The following is a 16,279-nucleotide window of genomic DNA, read 5'->3' as shown; positions in this document are numbered from 1 at the left end:
GCAACACATAGAGTACGGCGCCCAGTTTTGGTCACCACACCGTAAAAAAAGATGTTGAGGCTCTAGAAAGAGTGCAGAGAAGAGCAACCAGGATGATGGGGCCATCATCTTAAAGTTATCAAGGGTGAGAAATGCTGAATTAATTCAACGATTTACACCGAACCAATAGCTCACTTGCATCGTGAAACCAAAGCAGTCGTTAACCAAAACCCAACATTCAGCCTTGCCTAAAGAACCAAATGGCTCAAGAAAAGAAGAGGGGGGCAAAACACCCCCGGTCTTCTTTCCCAGGGCATCTTCTCAAGCTTGGAAACAATTTCACAAGGCAGAAATTTCGACAAGCCGTCATTCCGTCCTGTCTTCCTGGGGAAACCCTCCCTGCTAGACAATCATTAGCCGCAAAGCAAATACCGCTACGCTTCTCTCCTTTCGGGTTGTGTAATTCCCCTGTCTCCCCGCCCCGCCCCAGATTAAAAATAGAGGTAACAATCAGAGGTAGGCTAAAACGGGGGGGCTCTCCTTAAAAAGAAAAAGAAATAATTCTGCAGTGTCATCCCACGTGCCTTACGTTCACTTGTCAATACGTTTGATCCACACAATACGCTGCCGTTAGTTTGACATGGAAAGTCAAAACTTCAGGAAGGCGTTGGAAGAGGCCTTGTTTTTAGGTAGCAGTATCCTCCTGATTTAGCTACGCCATTCCTATTTCCAATATTCTTTAGTCTGAGTGTACCTCTTAATACATTTACGTTTTTATTTTATTTTATTTTATTTCCTTCCTTGCTTTCCTTCTTTCCCTCTCTTTTCCTTCCTTCCTTCCCCTCCTTTTCCATTTTTTTTTCCTTCTTTCCTTCCCTTTCTCCCTTCTTCCCTCCGTCCCCAGTCTTGTGATGACTCCATGCTCTTTGGAGTTGTTCCTTGATATTTTTTTCACATGTTCATATTTTTTTGTTTTGCTCTATTACATTTTAATACATTTAAATTTGCATGGAAGACACTTCCTTCCCTCTCTCTTCCTTCCTTCTTTCCTTCCCTTTCTCCCTTCTTTCCTTCCCTTCCTGCCTCATCCCCAGTCTTGTGATGACTCCATGCCCCTTGGAGTTGTTTCTTGATAGTTTCTTCACATTTTCACATTTTTATTCCTTGTTTTATGAGGATACATTTTAATACATTTAAATTTACCTGGAAGCTCCTTCCCTCCCTCCCTCCCTTTTTCTTCTTTCTTCTTTCCTCCTTCTCTTTTTCTTCCTTCCTTCTCTCCCTGCCTTGTCCTGAATCTTGTGATGTCTCCATGCTCTTTGGAGTTGTTTCTTGATAGTTCCTTCCCATTTTCATATTTTTATTCCTTGTTTTATGAGGATACATTTTAATACATTTAAATTTACCTGGAAGACGCTTCCTTCTTACCCTCCCTTCTTTCCTTCATCCTTCTTTCCTTCCTGCTGCGCTAGTACTTCACGTGACCATGATTTCGATGCCTCTGTTTATTCAAGCCAGGATCGTATTAGCTTTTCTGGCTACTAAGGGCTCATGTTCAAGGAATCCCCCACTAGGACTCCAAGATCCTTCTCACAGTTACTGTTTTTGAGCCAGGTCTCGCCTAATCTCTACTTACACCTTTGATTCCACCCCCTCCTAAATGTAAATTTTTGCTTTTCTCCAGATTGAAATTCACGTTGTTGTGGAGAGGGCCCATCGTTCACGTCTCTCAAGATCTTAAGTCAAGGTTTAAACAGAAAAAATCAGGGTTGTAAGAGCCCCTTGAAGTCAAATCTAATTTCTGTCCATTTTCGGGTACCAAAATAAAACCCACTCCCATAAGATCCATTCAAAAGCTCAGCGCAGAGATCTTTTTTTACTGGAGAGGATGTTTTCAAAATTTAGTCCAGTTGCTCCAGTCTCCATCTCAGCTGACTTCAGAAGATTCTGCGAAGAGAAAGACCGTGAATGTCACGTTAAGACCTTCAGATCATGCAAATACGGAAATATTCCGAATCTTTATTTAGAAGTAATCTCTGCTGAATTCAACGAGACTTGACTATCAAGGCCACATGCCCTGGAGATCAAACAGGAACTTAGCGCGTCTTGCTCGGTAGGTCAAGAAATATCACAATTGGTGTTTAAAGCCTTAAAGTTGCCAAGGTTGGGCAGCCTTGCCTTAGGAAGGCCTTATTTTGGCTTTATTTGCTTAAATTAGCGTTCCTCTCCTTTGGCAACTTCACCCCGAATTTCCCAGCCAACAGCAGGAACTCTGGGAGTTGAAGTCCCTACCAGTGGTGGGATTCAAAATATTTGACTACAGGTTCTGCGGGCGTGGCTTGGTGAGCGTGGCTTGTTGGGTGTGGCAGGGGAGAGATATACTGCGAAATCCCCATTCCCTCCCCACTCCAGGGGGAAGGATACTGTAAAATCCGTATTCCCTCCCCATCCCACTAACCTGCTTTCCAGCTCCATTCTCCTGTGCAGGGCAACCAAAGAAGACGTAGCCAATCAGCTGGGACTCGGGAGGCGGAGAATAGATGGGGGCGGGGCCAGTCAGAGGCAGCATTTGCCGGTTCTCCGAACTACTCAAAAGTTTTGCTACTGGTTCTCCAAAACTGGTCAGAACCGGCTGAATAACCACCTCTGGGATTTACCTCTTCAAGTTCTCACGGTCGAGAGACCTCGGTTTAAAAGATTTGAGCTATAAATGCTCTTGTTTTTTTTTTTAAAAAAAAAACCTTTTTGGGTGACTCGCCCCAAACAGTTCCAGCAGACCGAGCTTTTGAATCGGAGTGAATCCCGACTAACCAGGATATATTCTCTCCCTCAATCATCGGTGTGCCGTATCGAGGTTTAGATTCAGAGTCTTAGCAGCTGTGAGATTTTCACGAATGGCCAATTTTGCCCCATTTCTCCCCCAAAGTCCCCCTCCCTTCTCTTCCTCTCTCTTTCCCTCCTTCTCCCCCCTCCCTTTCTCTGTCACTCTCTTCCCTGCACTCTCTCTCCCTTTCGCTTTCTTCCTCCATCTCCCCTTCTCCCCTTCCTCTCTTCCCCTCTCTCATTCTTTGTTTTTTCTCTCCCCTCACTTTCCCTCTTCCTCCCTCTCCTTCTCTTCCCCCCTCCCACTTTCTCTCTCTCCTTTCTCAGCTTTTCTCTCTCCCCCTCTCACTTCCTCCCTCTCCTTCTTTCTTCCTCTTCCCACATCCCATTTTCTCTCTCTTTCTTTCTCAGCTTCTCTCTCTCCCTTTCTCCTTCCTTCCTTCTCCTCTCTCTCTTCCTCTTCCCCTTTCCCAATTTCTCTCTCCCTCTCTGCTCTTCTTCCCGCTCTCCTGCTCTCCCGCTCCCTCTCACTTTCTCCCTCTCTCCTTCTCTCTCCCTCTCCCCTCTCACTTTCTATTTCTCTCTCCCCCTCCTTCTTCCTCTCTCCTCTCTCCCACTTTCTCTCCGCCTCCTTCACCCTCCCTCCCCTCCTTCTTTCCCCTCTCACTTTCTCCCTCTCCCCTCTCTCTTTCTCTCCCCTCCTTCTCCTTCCTCTCCTTCCTCTCCTTCTTCCCCATCTCCCTTTCTCTCTCTCTACCCACTCTCTCCGTCTCTCTCTCCCTTCCTCTCTCTCTCCTTCTCTTTTTCCCTCTCCCCCTTTCTCCCTACTCCTTCTCCCTCCCTCCCTCTCCCTCTGTCCGTGCAGTATGTGCTACCTGGGGGTGCGCAAGCGGCTTCTTCTTTCTTTCTTCTCCCTTCTCCCTTTCTCTTCTTCCTTCTTTTTTCCTTTATCTTCTTCCTTCCTTCCTTCCTTCTTTCTTTCTCTTTTTTCTTTTTCTTTCTTTCTTTCCTTTCTTTCTTTTCCTTCCTCCTTCTTTCTTTCTTTTCTTTCTTTCTTTCTTCCTTCCTTCCTTCCTTCCTTCCTTCCTTCCTCTTTCCTTTCTTTCCTGCCTTCCTTCCCCTTCCTTCCTTCCTTCCTTTCCTTTCCTCTTTCTTTCTTTCTTTCTTTCTTTCTTTCTTTCTTCCTTCGTTCCTTCCTTCCTCTTTCCTTCCTTTCCTCTTTCTTTCTTTCTTTCTTTCTTTCTTTCTCTCTCTCTCTCTCTCTCTCTCTCTCTCTCTCTCTCTCTCTCGTCTTCCTTTCCTCTTCTTCCTTCTTCTTCTTCTCCTCCTCCTCCTTCTCCCTTCCTTTCTTTTTTCTTTTTCTTTTTTTTTTTGAATGAATGACCCCGGCCCGGGCCAGCCAATGGGCGCGCGGGCGGCTGCTTAATATTCAGCAGGGCGGGGGGCCAATGGGGAGGCGAGGAGGCTCTTTTAAACGGCAGAGCCCCGCAGCCAATCAGGCCGCTCTCGGAGGCAGCAGCCAACGCGAGGCTGACCAGCCGCCGCCAGCAGCGCCGAGCCTTAGCGCGTCGGGCGTGCGCCTCGCTTTCTTCCCTGCCTTAGTCTGGCTGAGGTTTCACGCGAACAATACAGGTAGGTGCCCGCAGCCCCGCGCGGCCGGGACAACTTTTTCCGGGCAACGGCGGGGGGAGCTCCCCGACTCTTCCCGGGCCCCCCCTCGCCTTTTCTTCTGCCCCCCCCTCTCTTTATTTTCCATTCCCAGCCCTCTTTTTTTTTCTTTTTTTGTTTGTTTTTTCCCCGCAAAAAAAAACACAACAACACAAAAAAACAGAAAGCAAGCAAAAATTACATCTCTGCACCCGTTGAAATGCAATGTATCCCTTTCTTCCAGCCCGTCGATACAGTATCGGGTTGGTTTGGTGTTTTTTTTTTTTCTTTCCGTTTTTTTCTTTCCTCCTTAAACGTTCCGGCTTTTTTCTTGTTTTAATTCCTCCCTTCTTTTCCCACCAACTTTCTGACTTTTTCTTCTTCTCTTCCTTCTCTCTCTCTCTCTCTCCGCCCTCTCTTTTCTCTTTCTCTCTTTCTCTCTCTCTCTCTTTTCCTCCTTCCTCTTTCCTCTTTCCCCGATTTTTTTTTTCAATTTTTTAAAAATAATCCGATTGGTCCCAGATCGGGCTTGGGGGGGGTGGAAAGGGGAGTTTTTTTCCCCCCACTTCTTCTTCTCCTTCTCTTCTCTCTGCCTCGTGGGTGGGGGGGGTGGGGGCTCTTCACGCGTGTACGGGGTTTTTTTTTTGCAGGGGGCGAGAAGGGGATCCTTCCGGAGGGGGGGGGGAATGGGGTTGCCCAATCTGCAGTGTGTGTGTGTCTGTGTGTGTGTGTGAAACGTGCCTGGGTGCCTTTAGATACCTCTTATCTTGCCTCCGTGCACGCACCCACGCCCCCCCCCCAACAGCCGTGGAGTATGGGTTTTCCACGGCTCCGGCAACATGGAACATGGGGTTGGTGCAGCACAGCGCATGGAGGGGGGTGGTGGAAAAGGGGAATCCGGATTTGCGCTGAATCCTTGGGCTTTGGGGGGCAGGATCGGGCCGGCTCAAGTTGCCCGGCCGTGCGCAGTGCCTGCCGTTTGATCCCGCATTCATAATGGCTGTCCGTCATTTTTATAAAGGGTGGGGGAGAAAAATAAATATCAAGTCCTGCGCGTCTCATGCCGAGTGAAATACACCCCCCCCGCAAAAAAAACCAATTTAATGGGATGTTTTTTTATTTTGCGTTTTTTTTCTCCGCCGCCTCCCTTCGGATCGCCCCCAAACCTTTCGTTTCCACTGGCTTTTCTTCTCCCCTCTCCGAAAAGCCCCCCCTCGTCCCGCTCCGTCCTCGGCGAGACCCCGAGCCGGCCCTTCCTCGCGCGGACGCGGGGCTGTTGGGGCTTGCTGGTGTGTGTTTGTCTGTTTGCCTTAATATGGCTGGCGTTCCACTAGCAGAGCTAAAGGGAGAAAGACGGCAGGGAGAGCGACGCGGGGGCAAAATCCGCCCGGGGGGGCCCCCGGACCCCGAAACCTTTCTCATCCGTCCCCTTTTCTTTATCTCTCTCCTCCCTTGCCCTTCGCGGGGCGCGGAAACCCCGAAGCGGGCTCTTTTGGGGTTCCTTTTCCTCCCTTCCCTCCTTGGGGCGACCAGGCTTGTAATGGCTGCGCGCTGCCTTTGTTAAAAGACTGGCGATTGCGCTAAGCAAGGGAGGAAGGCGGCGCGCGCGGGGAGGGGGGAGGCCTCCTTCCGACCGGTTTTTCCCCCCTTTCCCGGGGCTCCTCCGTCTCGAGACCGGACTGGTTGGAAAGAGCGTCGCTTGGTCTACAAAACGAGCCCGGTCCCGATTTTCTCCTCCCGAGGGCGGCCCGACCCGAGGCTGGGAACGGGGAAGACGAGCGCCGGTGGCTTTGTTAAAGGCGAAGCTCGGGCATTGCTCTTGATGGAGAAGCCATTTTAGCGAATGGGGGCGAGAGGGAAGCGCTCTCCGCTCTCGACTCTCCCAGCCCTCAGCCGAGGCGGATTGCCTGCACCCCGTCGGTGGGTCTCGGCTCCGGACCCCCAAGAGCCCCCCGAGCCCCGCTGGACCCCCAGAACTGCCCCAGGGGAGATTTGAACGGCAGTTTCTTTCATCAAGAGACATTTCACAAAATGGAAGGTGAATTATTGGGACCGGGGAAAACGGGTGTTTGGGGTGGGTTTTTTTAAATTTTCTTCCTCCCCCTACTTTTTCAGCCCCCAAGGGCAGACCCCCCCCCCCAATATGGGGTGGAAAGAGGCTTAAAGCCAGAGGGGGTGTCCCTGGTGAGGAGGGGCACGTGCTCCTTTCAGCCCCCTCCTTCCTCCCGCCCCAAAAGGGAAAAAATATATTTGTTTTTCCCAATGACCTTGGGGTGGGGGAGGCGAATGAGGCAAAAAGACGTCCGGGACACATTTTTTCCCCCATATTTCTTCTTCTTCTGAAACTTTCTTACCTTTTTTTTTTTTTTTTTTACTACAGATGCGGGGTGCAAAACACAAGATGTTATTTATAGAACGGGGAAGGGGGTGCAGTTGTTGTTTTTGTTTTTTTTAATACAATTTTTGGAAAAAGAAGCATTTGGTTTCCTTTTTTTAAAATATATATAAAAAAATTGCAACTTTTGCAAAAGAACTGGGGGGGCGTGTTTTTTATTTTTTTAATGCAACTTTTGCAAGAGGAGAGAAGGGTTGGATTTGGGGTTTTTTTTTTCTTTCCTGGGGAAGCATGCCGATCACAGATAGTTTTTAATAGTAATATTAATAATAACAGTGATACATTTTTAAATGTTCACTTGACTTTCGTGTTTAATGAAGTATATAATAATATACTTTTCAATTTTATATATATATATTTTTGTAAATGCGGGATTGCAAAGGTTTCAAAAGGAAAGCTGCCCCCTCCCCAGGAAAAAAAACCCCATCTTTTCTTAACCTCGCAAATGCAAATCCTTCCCTTCAGCAGGAAACTTGTAAAGAGATAACAAATGTATTTTTCCCCACAAACTTAAACCAGTAGCTGGCTCTCGGGTCAACCAACCCTATTAATGGCCACAATCTCTGGGTAAAACGGGGCACTGCAGTCCTGTGATGTGTGCAGCAATTAAATGGAATAATCTTTAGATGGAATTGAACTTGTCTTCAGAGGAGCTGTTTCTGTCCCCCTCCCCATCAGGGAAGATGTCGCCTGCAGCTATCTTGACACAGGGAAGATTGAAGTTCTCCAAAAAGTTTAACTCGGAGTGGGTGGGCCAGCCCCAGACTGCAAATCTACAAGTGTTGCACCCACCTGTTTAAAATGTCAAAATATTCTGGCCCTGCGAGCTAGTTTTGCACTTCTTATTTTTTGTGTGTGAGAGTTGTGAGTAGAGGGGACTTGGACATGGATAATCCAGGATAGTGCGTGCCATAACATCAAAAGGGACGAAGATAAGATTGTCTAAAGGGATAGAGATGATCAATTAAAGCATTGCATGTGTTGGGAATTTTCCTGACCATTTTTATTTATATATATCATACTTAAAAAAAAAAAATATTTCCCCATTTCTCAGTCAGTGGAAGGGGCTGCACTTGGCTGCTTGGGGCATTGTAAAGGTATGTTCTTCAACTACATTGTTTGTTTGTTTTTGCTTTTTAAGCGTTTTCTTTCAAAATGGCGAAAGGCGACCCCAAGAAGCCGAAAGGAAAGATGTCCGCTTATGCGTTCTTTGTGCAGACTTGCCGCGAAGAACACAAGAAGAAAAACCCGGAAGTTCCTGTGAATTTCGCAGACTTCTCCAAGAAGTGTTCAGAGAGGTGGAAGGTATGGCCTGGTCTCCCAGAATAAATTCTTGCGCTTCCACCCCCGACCCCATTCCTGCTATTCTGTGTGGTAGCTGGCCAGAATAATCCATAATTCATTCAGTTGATCTGCCGTCCAACGTTCCAGTGAAATAAAATTTTGAATTTCGCCTCCTGCATCCATACAGATGACATTCTACGCGTTATTTTAGCTTCTCCGTTAACAAAAGTGCTTCCTTGTATCCTATTTTCAGACAGGTGAATATAGGGACACCGTATCCAGAAGGAAGTTTGTTTTTGTGGTTGGTCGTGTCCACTCTGGTAACCATCTTGGGAAGGTCGCAACCATTTTGGCAGGGCGACTTCCACCTGGTATCAAAATTCCAGATGGGCCCTTGACCCAAAGCTGGCCTTCTCCAAGGATTCTGGAAGATTGCTTTACACTGCACCCCATGACTATTTTGGCTTCCTTTATTTTGACTGAATTCATTAGGATTTGTGATGGGACAACCTTCTTCTCACTGTTTGTTTTGAAGGCGAGAAATCGTGCAGCAATATTAATCCACTTCACACCACACATTAAACTACGGTTGGTTTGGCAATCCCCAGGTGACCGAGTTTGTCTACACTAAGCCACGACCCATGATTTCTGAAATCAGGCCCTGAATGCAAACCAAACTCGGCTTTGTGGCAGAGGGGAGGAACACAACTCAGTTGTATGTTGGCTTGTTTCTGGGGGAAGAGAAAGTCCTTTTTGCTGGTCGGTTTGGGATCCTCTCTGTTAAGCTGACATCACCCATATCACAGAGATACTGAAAATGTTCTTGAGTTGGTTTGGTTATTAGGACTCACAGAAAGTGAATTTTATTGGTCATGGTTTGAAGATCAGCCCAACTGCTGGTGGTTAAAGATAACTCGGCAGGCTTTGAGAAGGCTCTGTTGGTCATATGCAGAGTTTCATATTTGATCTTCCCAAAGTTCTTTTGAGCAGGTGGAACACAACTGCAGTAGCCACCTTCCATACTTCAAAACAGCTGTATGTTTTCTCTGAAGGAAAAAGAAAAGGTCAGAAGAAAAGGTCCTTTTTAGCAGCTACAAAACCCTACAAAAAAGCATTGCATGGTTGCTTTAAAGGATGGTGGTTAGGCCTTTGTGTTCACATTCCCGTACACTACGTTGTCTTTTGAAGATTGAATCTGAATTGACCCTGATACCCTGTCTCTCTTCTGATGCTTTGAGCGATAACCTGAACAAGTAGCTGAAAAAAATCCCATCAAAGGATTTTTCTCCCCAATTCTTATTCTGAAACTGTGGTTCTACTTCCTTTAACAACTTCATTTGGAGTTTGTTGGCTGGGGTTTTCTCTTTTTTTTTTGGTAGAAGTCCTTTATTCTCTTTGTAAGAGTGGTGCGATGGCCTAGGGGCAGAGCTCTCACCTCTCAATCAGGAGGCTGTGAGTTCAATCCTAAGTAGAGGCAGATACTTCTTTCTCTGGGAACACCGAGAATGAACAAAACTGAACAAAACTCCACTCTGGCAACAGGAAGGGCATCCGGCCAGTAAACACTCTCCTTGCTTCATTCAGTTGCCCAGACTCCACCCCGCAAGGGATTATGGGGCCGTTACACAAAGATGATTTATTCTCTTTGTCTTTCAGACCATGTCAAGCAAAGAGAAAGGGAAGTTTGATGAGATGGCGAAAGCTGACAAAGTACGATATGATAGAGAAATGAAGGATTACGGTCCAGCGAAGGGTGGGAAGAAGAAGAAGGATCCAAATGCACCCAAGAGGCCGCCGTAAGTAGCCTTCAACCCAAACCCCCTCAATTCTGGTTCATTTTTAGAAGCAGTTGAATAAGGCAGGCGATGGATAGCATAGCGTTCTAGAACTACAGCAGCAGCGGCTTTAAGAAGCTGCTTTCAAAGCAGCTGCAACTTTCAACTGCCGTTTGCACGAGTGGCAGTCAACTTTCAGCCAATTTTGACGAGTGTTCCTCTTCTGATTTCACACAAGACTTTGGGCCTCTATCCAGATGTTTTGGAAGAATACAGTTTTGGAAGATAGAGGGCCTTTGTGATCCTCGAAATTCCCTGCAGCTGGATTTAGCCCCGTGGAGGGAACCGCTTCTCAAAATCGGGCCTGGCTGTTTTCTTTTTAAAAAATAAAATAAAATAAATTTAAAATGGATAATTCCTAACTCGGGTTTCTTAACTATCCTGTCCCGTTTGAATTCTCCTCCTGACTGATTAGATGACTTAACAAGGTCCCTTCCGACTCTGTTAAACCTATCTCTGTATACACTGCTTGGATTTAACTTTGCTAAAGGGGATGGACTGTGACCTTGCCTGAGAATAATACTGGTGCGTTTGGGGAGTTTTTGGTGGGGTTGATGAGGATGGGAGCTGAATCTTTTGCTGAGTCCCAGCTGGGACTTAGTAGCTCCTTCTGGCACCAGTGTCAGAAACTAGAACAAGAGCCGTGCAAGCTTGTGCATTATCATCCTTACACTGTCTCATTAGAAGCCACCTCACCCTAGTTGGCTTCAAAGCTCTTGACCGCCTGCCAATTCCAGCTCTCCTGTATCCTCCTCCAGGTCTGGATTTTTCCTGTTCTGCTCGGAATTCCGTCCCAAAATCAAGTCCACCAATCCAGGCATTTCCATCGGAGACGTAGCCAAGAAGCTGGGCGAAATGTGGAACAACCTCAGTGACAGCGAGAAGCAGCCCTACAACAACAAAGCCGCCAAGCTGAAGGAGAAGTATGAGAAGGTAAGGTTGAGTTACTGCTGCTGAAGAAGTCTGTAGGATTCTGGGTTAGCTTTGGTCCAGGAAGAGAAGGTGATGGCAGCCAGTCTGGGACAAGCCCATCCATGGGACGTTCTTGCTTTGTGGAGCGAATCTAAGAATACAACGCTGGTTTAATCGCTATATTTTGGGGTCCTGGGTGCTCTCTGCACTTGATTTCCTTGCAGGCGTTCCATTACCCAACTAGGTAACATGGTCAGTGCTAGAAGGGTGCATGGTTTGCTGTCTGTTTATATACTAGTGGCTTGCTCCATCAAGTAAATAACAGCCGAATTGAGTAACCGTCCATATTATTACAACCAAGCCAGTGGTATATAAAAATATAAGCAAACTCCACTCCCTTCTAGCACTGAGGATGTTACCTAGTTGGGTAATTAAATGTCTGCAAGAAAACAGTCAAGCTCAGAGAGCTTTTGAGGAGCCCACCATTCAGTCCTGAGCGTCAAATATTCCCTTCTGTTGGAATCACATATTTTGTACGGCAAATAGTTGTGAACAATATTGAGAAGGGAAGCAAAGAGGAGATGCTTTGGGTCAGACACGAATGTGCCTTGTTGCATATCCTGGTGGTTAACAGAGCATCCACACCAAGCCTGAATATCTATCTATCTATCTATCTATCTATCTATCTATCTATCTATCCTATCTATCTATCTACTCAGAAAGTGCTGAGTAATTTTTTTAAAAAAGGGGTTCTGAACTGGCATTTATTGGTGGTCTGCTTTTCCTCCAGCAGCAGATAAGAGGATTGGGCTGTTGGTGTGGTGTTCCCTGCAAACATTTCGCTACCTGCTTAGGTAACCTCATCAGTGCCATGAGGGAGTGGCCTGGGTTGAGGTGTGGCTTCTTCTTTGATTGGGATATTGTTTCTCCCTTGATTTGTCTCTCTGGTGCAACTTTGGAGTAGCCTAGAGCAAATCCAATTGGCAACACTTAGACAAGCAAGAAGCAGCGGCAGACAAACAATCGGGGGAAAAACCACACCCCAGCTAAGATGGGCAAGCCAAGCTAATTACGTGTAAACAACTAGCGAACGCCACTCCTTCCCGCACTGATGGTGTAACTTAGACTGGTAGTGGAAGACTTGACAATCTTCAGGAAAGCACCCAAATCCAGAGGAACATGGAGAACTCAACCATCCAACTTCGATCTACAGATATTTACTTAACTGGATCATGATTTTTTCTATTGGTAAATAGGATGTCGGGCTTGCAAATTCACAAAACCAACCCGAAAGGAGAAAAATCCCCGAAGTATTTTTGCTAAAGTACCAAAAGATGAACTTGATAAAATCACCAGGAGTCTTAATTTGGCTGCGAAGTGATGTGGTGGTTGAAAGAACCACCCTGAGACTAGAATCGATTTTCCGACCGTGATCGTCACGGTTGTTAAGTGAATTCAGTTCTTTTCCCACCTCGTTGACTTTGCTTGTTGGAAGCCAGCAAAACGCTAAAGTTGCAAAGTCCACAAATTTGCCGGCTTGTTGGAAGCCAGCACAAAACAAGCCATAATCGGGGGAGGGCTGAGAATGCTGCCATCCTGGTAAATCCAGGCCAGTTGGAGACACTGGCGGTCATAAGCGCGAGTCGGTTTCCAAGTGCCCGGATTGTGACCACGGTGGTGGTATGACAGTCGTAACTTTGAGGATGGGTTGTACGTCGTTTCTTCCGATGACCTTACATTCCAACTGTCATTAAATGAGTGGTTTTAAGCACTATCTCTGCCCTCTGTCATGAAAACAAGTGGCTCTAAGTTAAAGGCTCCTTGTTCCTTCCTAATCGTTAGCCAAGTGTCCCAACAGATACATCCGTGGGTTTTAGAATATTTTTCCCCTAAATCAGAAATGTTTTAACTCCTCCCATGTAGGAAGCTTCACGCAATGTGTTTCTGACCTTTAACTGACTTTTTTTTAAAAAAAAACTCCCTAAAGTCAGTGAAGATAGGAATGTGTTTTTGCTATATGGTGACCGTTTTTGCCTCTTCCAAGTTCTGCTGAAAGAATTAATCCCAGTAAACGCACCGAGTCATCTGTTGTAAAAACAACAAAAACAAGGAATCTGTGGCATGATTTAAGGATAGTTATGTTGACAGAGCAAGCGGAAACTCTAAAGTTCTCCTTGGGAAGTAAAACTTTCCAAGTATCTTGGTATCTTGCTTCACTTTGATTAGTGAGTGGCTGGCAAGCATTGGTTTCTGGCATCTGATGCAAATTCAGGCGGGTTTTTTTTAAAATTAGTTTATAATATAAAATAGAAAAATAGGAGAGGGAGAAGGGAAGGGAAAAAAAAGACTTCCAACTTGATTTGGTGCAGTAGAATAAGATAATAGCTTCAAACCTCAACTTTTTACTTTTACATAGTAATGTAAAGCAGCCATTTCTATAACAACAAACCTATCTAATCGGTAAAACGCAGGTTTTGGGTCTGGCTAGTCTAAAGAAAAGAAGAATTAGGTGTGACATGATTGCAGTTTTGAGGGACTGCCCCAAAGAAGAGGGGGTCAAATTATTCTCCAAAGCACCTGAAGGCAGGACAAGAAAGAGTTGGAAACTAATCAAGGAGAGAAGCAACCAGTTAACAATTGGTTAATTAACCAGTGGAACAGCTTGCCACCAGAAATTGTGGGCACTTCATCGCTGGAGGTTTTTAAGAAGAATCCAAAACAGTCACTTATCTGAAATTGTATAGATTCTCCTGCTTGAGCAGGGGACTGGACTAGAAGATCTCTAAGGTCCCTTCCTGCTCCTATTCTATTCTGAATTCTAATAAACCTCAAGCACAAAGTCCAGAAGCAGTTTCCAAGTAGAGACAAAAGTATTGTGTGTTTGTTTTCTTTAATTCAAAGCAGTCAATTTAGCCATTCTCTGTCAACTCCATTTTTGCAACCATTCATCCGTTTGTGGGAATCACAGTGTCCTCCTTTTTCCCAATTCAGCCAGTTTTAAAGCATCGAATAAAGTTTGGAGATAAACCAGCCGCGCTTTCGGTCTTGGCCATTTAAACCCAGGTTTAATTTTTGGACCTAAAGCAGCCAGAATTCCAGCTGCCGTGTCGTTGCTGCAGAAGAAGGCAAACTAAAACTTTCTCTGTTTTGAATATTTGCAGGATGTTGCAGATTATAAATCGAAAGGCAAGTTTGACGGCGCGAAAAGCGCAGCAGCCAAAACCGCCGCGGCCGCCCGGAAAAAAGTAGAGGAGGAAGAAGACGAGGAAGATGAGGAAGACGAGGAGGAGGAGGAGGAGGAAGACGATGAATGAGAAACTGTGTATAATCCTTGTTTCCATGTGAATACCATAGAGTAGGGGAAACACCATTTGGAAAAGAGAAACACACACACAAAAAATCCAGCACCTCTCACTTGAGATGGTGCCTTATTTGTCCTTTATTAAGATTTACCACCCAAAATTTGGTTTTCTTGATCACAATATACTGTAGCCTTTTTTTTTTTCCTTTCTTTTTTTTGGGGGGGTGGGGGAGGGGGGGGAAGTCCCATCAATAAAAGCGCTCTGGGGGCGGAGGGGGGGAAATAAAATTGCAGAAACAAAAGCAGGGAAAAAACAACAAACCACAACCATTGTTTAACCTGGTTTACATTCAGTAGCTAGGGACCTTTCCCGGGCTCCCACCTGTGTAACAAAGTTGTACATATTTCCAAACATTTTTAAAAAACGAAATGGAAACAAAAATGGAAACTCTCGTGTTCTCCTAACTCTGTGCACTTTTTTCCTGTCGGTGTAACAAAAGCATTTAAAAAAATGTTTCAAGCATCTTATTTTTTAATTTGTTTAAGGTGGTGTTTAACTATATGGTTATTGGCTAGAAAAAAATCCTGGGTTATAAACTGTACATATCTATAGTTTGTAAAAACTAGACAAATTCTTGTAGTTCATGCTTTGATTGACCCTCCTCCCTGAGAAGAGGTGGTGGGGGGGAAGGCTTTTAAGGGGGGTGTTGTGGGGGGGAAAAGCCTCTTTGTTGTATGTTTTTTCCCCTTCCTCCCCGGGAAAGGCCATGTGTCAAAGCGTGCACCACGAAAGTAGATCTAATTTACACTACAGTGAGCGTACATTTAGCTTAAAAGTTGTCTTTCTGTATATAGTGAAATAGCATTTCTGCGGCCATTCTTAGTTGTGAAAGAAGGGGAGGGGGGGGAATTCAGCTGGCATGAGATAAAAACAAGAAATTGTTATGGATTCCTGTCTTTCTTTTTCCTTTTCTTTTCTTCTTTTCTTTTTTTCTTTTTGTTGAAAGGAGGGTCGTTTTTTTCCAACCAGAGCTGTCAAATAGTCTCCTTCCACAGTCAGCTTTTCAAAGGGAAGTTCGAAAACGCCTTTGTACTTAAAAAAAGAAAGAAAGAAAGAAAGAAATGGGGAAAAAGGAAAAGAAAAATTTGCGACAAACATTTACGTTGTTTTTTTTTTTTTTGTATGTTTAGAATGCTGAAAAATGTTTTTGAAGCAAAAATAAACAGTATTACATTTTTAAAACTTCTTGACAATATTCTAAGAGTTCCTGCTTTTAAAACGGGAGGTTTTATTATTCTTGAGCCGCAGCTAAAAGATTAAAAGGCCGAGAGCGGCACAAGCGAGAACGGATTGGGAACGGGGCCGTGGATCTGAGAGAGACGGCCACGGGAGAGCGGGTTTGCTGATCAGACACTATGCAAATTTGAATCTTACTATACTTGAAAAACAAAATATATCAAAAGTTGAGAGGAATACTTAAAAAACGGGGTAGGGTGGGGGTGCGAGCCGCCATTTGCAAAGGTCTAGGCCTAGGATGACCCAAGAAAGGGAGCAGAGAAATTCATTATTTAGATGTGTGGGGTGCATTCCTGGCCCAAATGCTATGCTTTGTAAATATTAAAATGTGCCTTTTTGTCTCGTGTTTCAATTCTCGTGGCGTTTTTTTCTTCTCTTTCCCCCAGTTGACTCCTATCAGTAGTTGGTCATGGGACACAGAAGCGAAGTGAGGGAGAAGGCCCGACTTACTCCGAGACTTGTCCCAAAAGTGTTTCCCCACCCCCAAGAGGCAACTTGGGCTTTTCTGGTTTTTCTCTGAAGAGGTTCTGCTTCTTGTTCCGAGAGGCTTCTTCAGCTTCTCTCAGAAAGTGCTTCTGCTCTCAGAGCTGGAGAAGCTTCTGGGATGAGAAGCGAAACCTCTTCAAGGAAAAAAAAAGTCCAGTTGCTCTCAGCCAGTCCTTGAGTATTGAAGATTTGTCTTTAAATGAATCCAAACTCCAGCTCCTCTTTAGGACAATGATGGTTTATTCAATATAGCATCAAACAACAAATACTCTTAATCAGGCAAGAATGGCTAAAAGCCAGGCAAGGTTAGAGTTGGGTTG

At 45.3% G+C, this 16,279-nt stretch overlaps 1 protein-coding gene across 2 annotated transcripts; it reads left to right on the top strand.

The window, feature by feature from the left end:
- The first annotated feature begins 4,268 nt into the window (after nt 1-4,268).
- Nucleotides 4,269-15,819, top strand: HMGB3 (high mobility group box 3). Of its 2 annotated transcripts, none has more exons than XM_026702868.2 (5): nt 4,269-4,434; nt 7,986-8,149; nt 9,785-9,924; nt 10,722-10,896; nt 14,037-15,819. In XM_026702868.2, the coding sequence occupies exons 2-5, from the start codon at nt 8,000-8,002 to the stop codon at nt 14,187-14,189; spliced, it is 618 nt and encodes a 205-aa protein (XP_026558653.1). In that variant the 5' UTR covers nt 4,269-4,434; nt 7,986-7,999; the 3' UTR covers nt 14,190-15,819. The 2 variants fall into 2 exon arrangements, with proteins under 2 accessions (XP_026558653.1, XP_087797279.1); XM_087941153.1 differs by lacking the exon at nt 4,269-4,434 and adding an exon at nt 4,864-6,487.
- Nucleotides 15,820-16,279: the final 460 nt, after the last annotated feature.

Source organism: Pseudonaja textilis, chromosome 12, assembly GCF_049901715.1.
Source record: "Pseudonaja textilis isolate UNSWEBS1 chromosome 12, rPseTex1.2, whole genome shotgun sequence".
NCBI classification, from domain to species: domain Eukaryota; kingdom Metazoa; phylum Chordata; class Lepidosauria; order Squamata; family Elapidae; genus Pseudonaja; species Pseudonaja textilis.
This window is presented reverse-complemented; position numbering and strand designations above follow the sequence as displayed.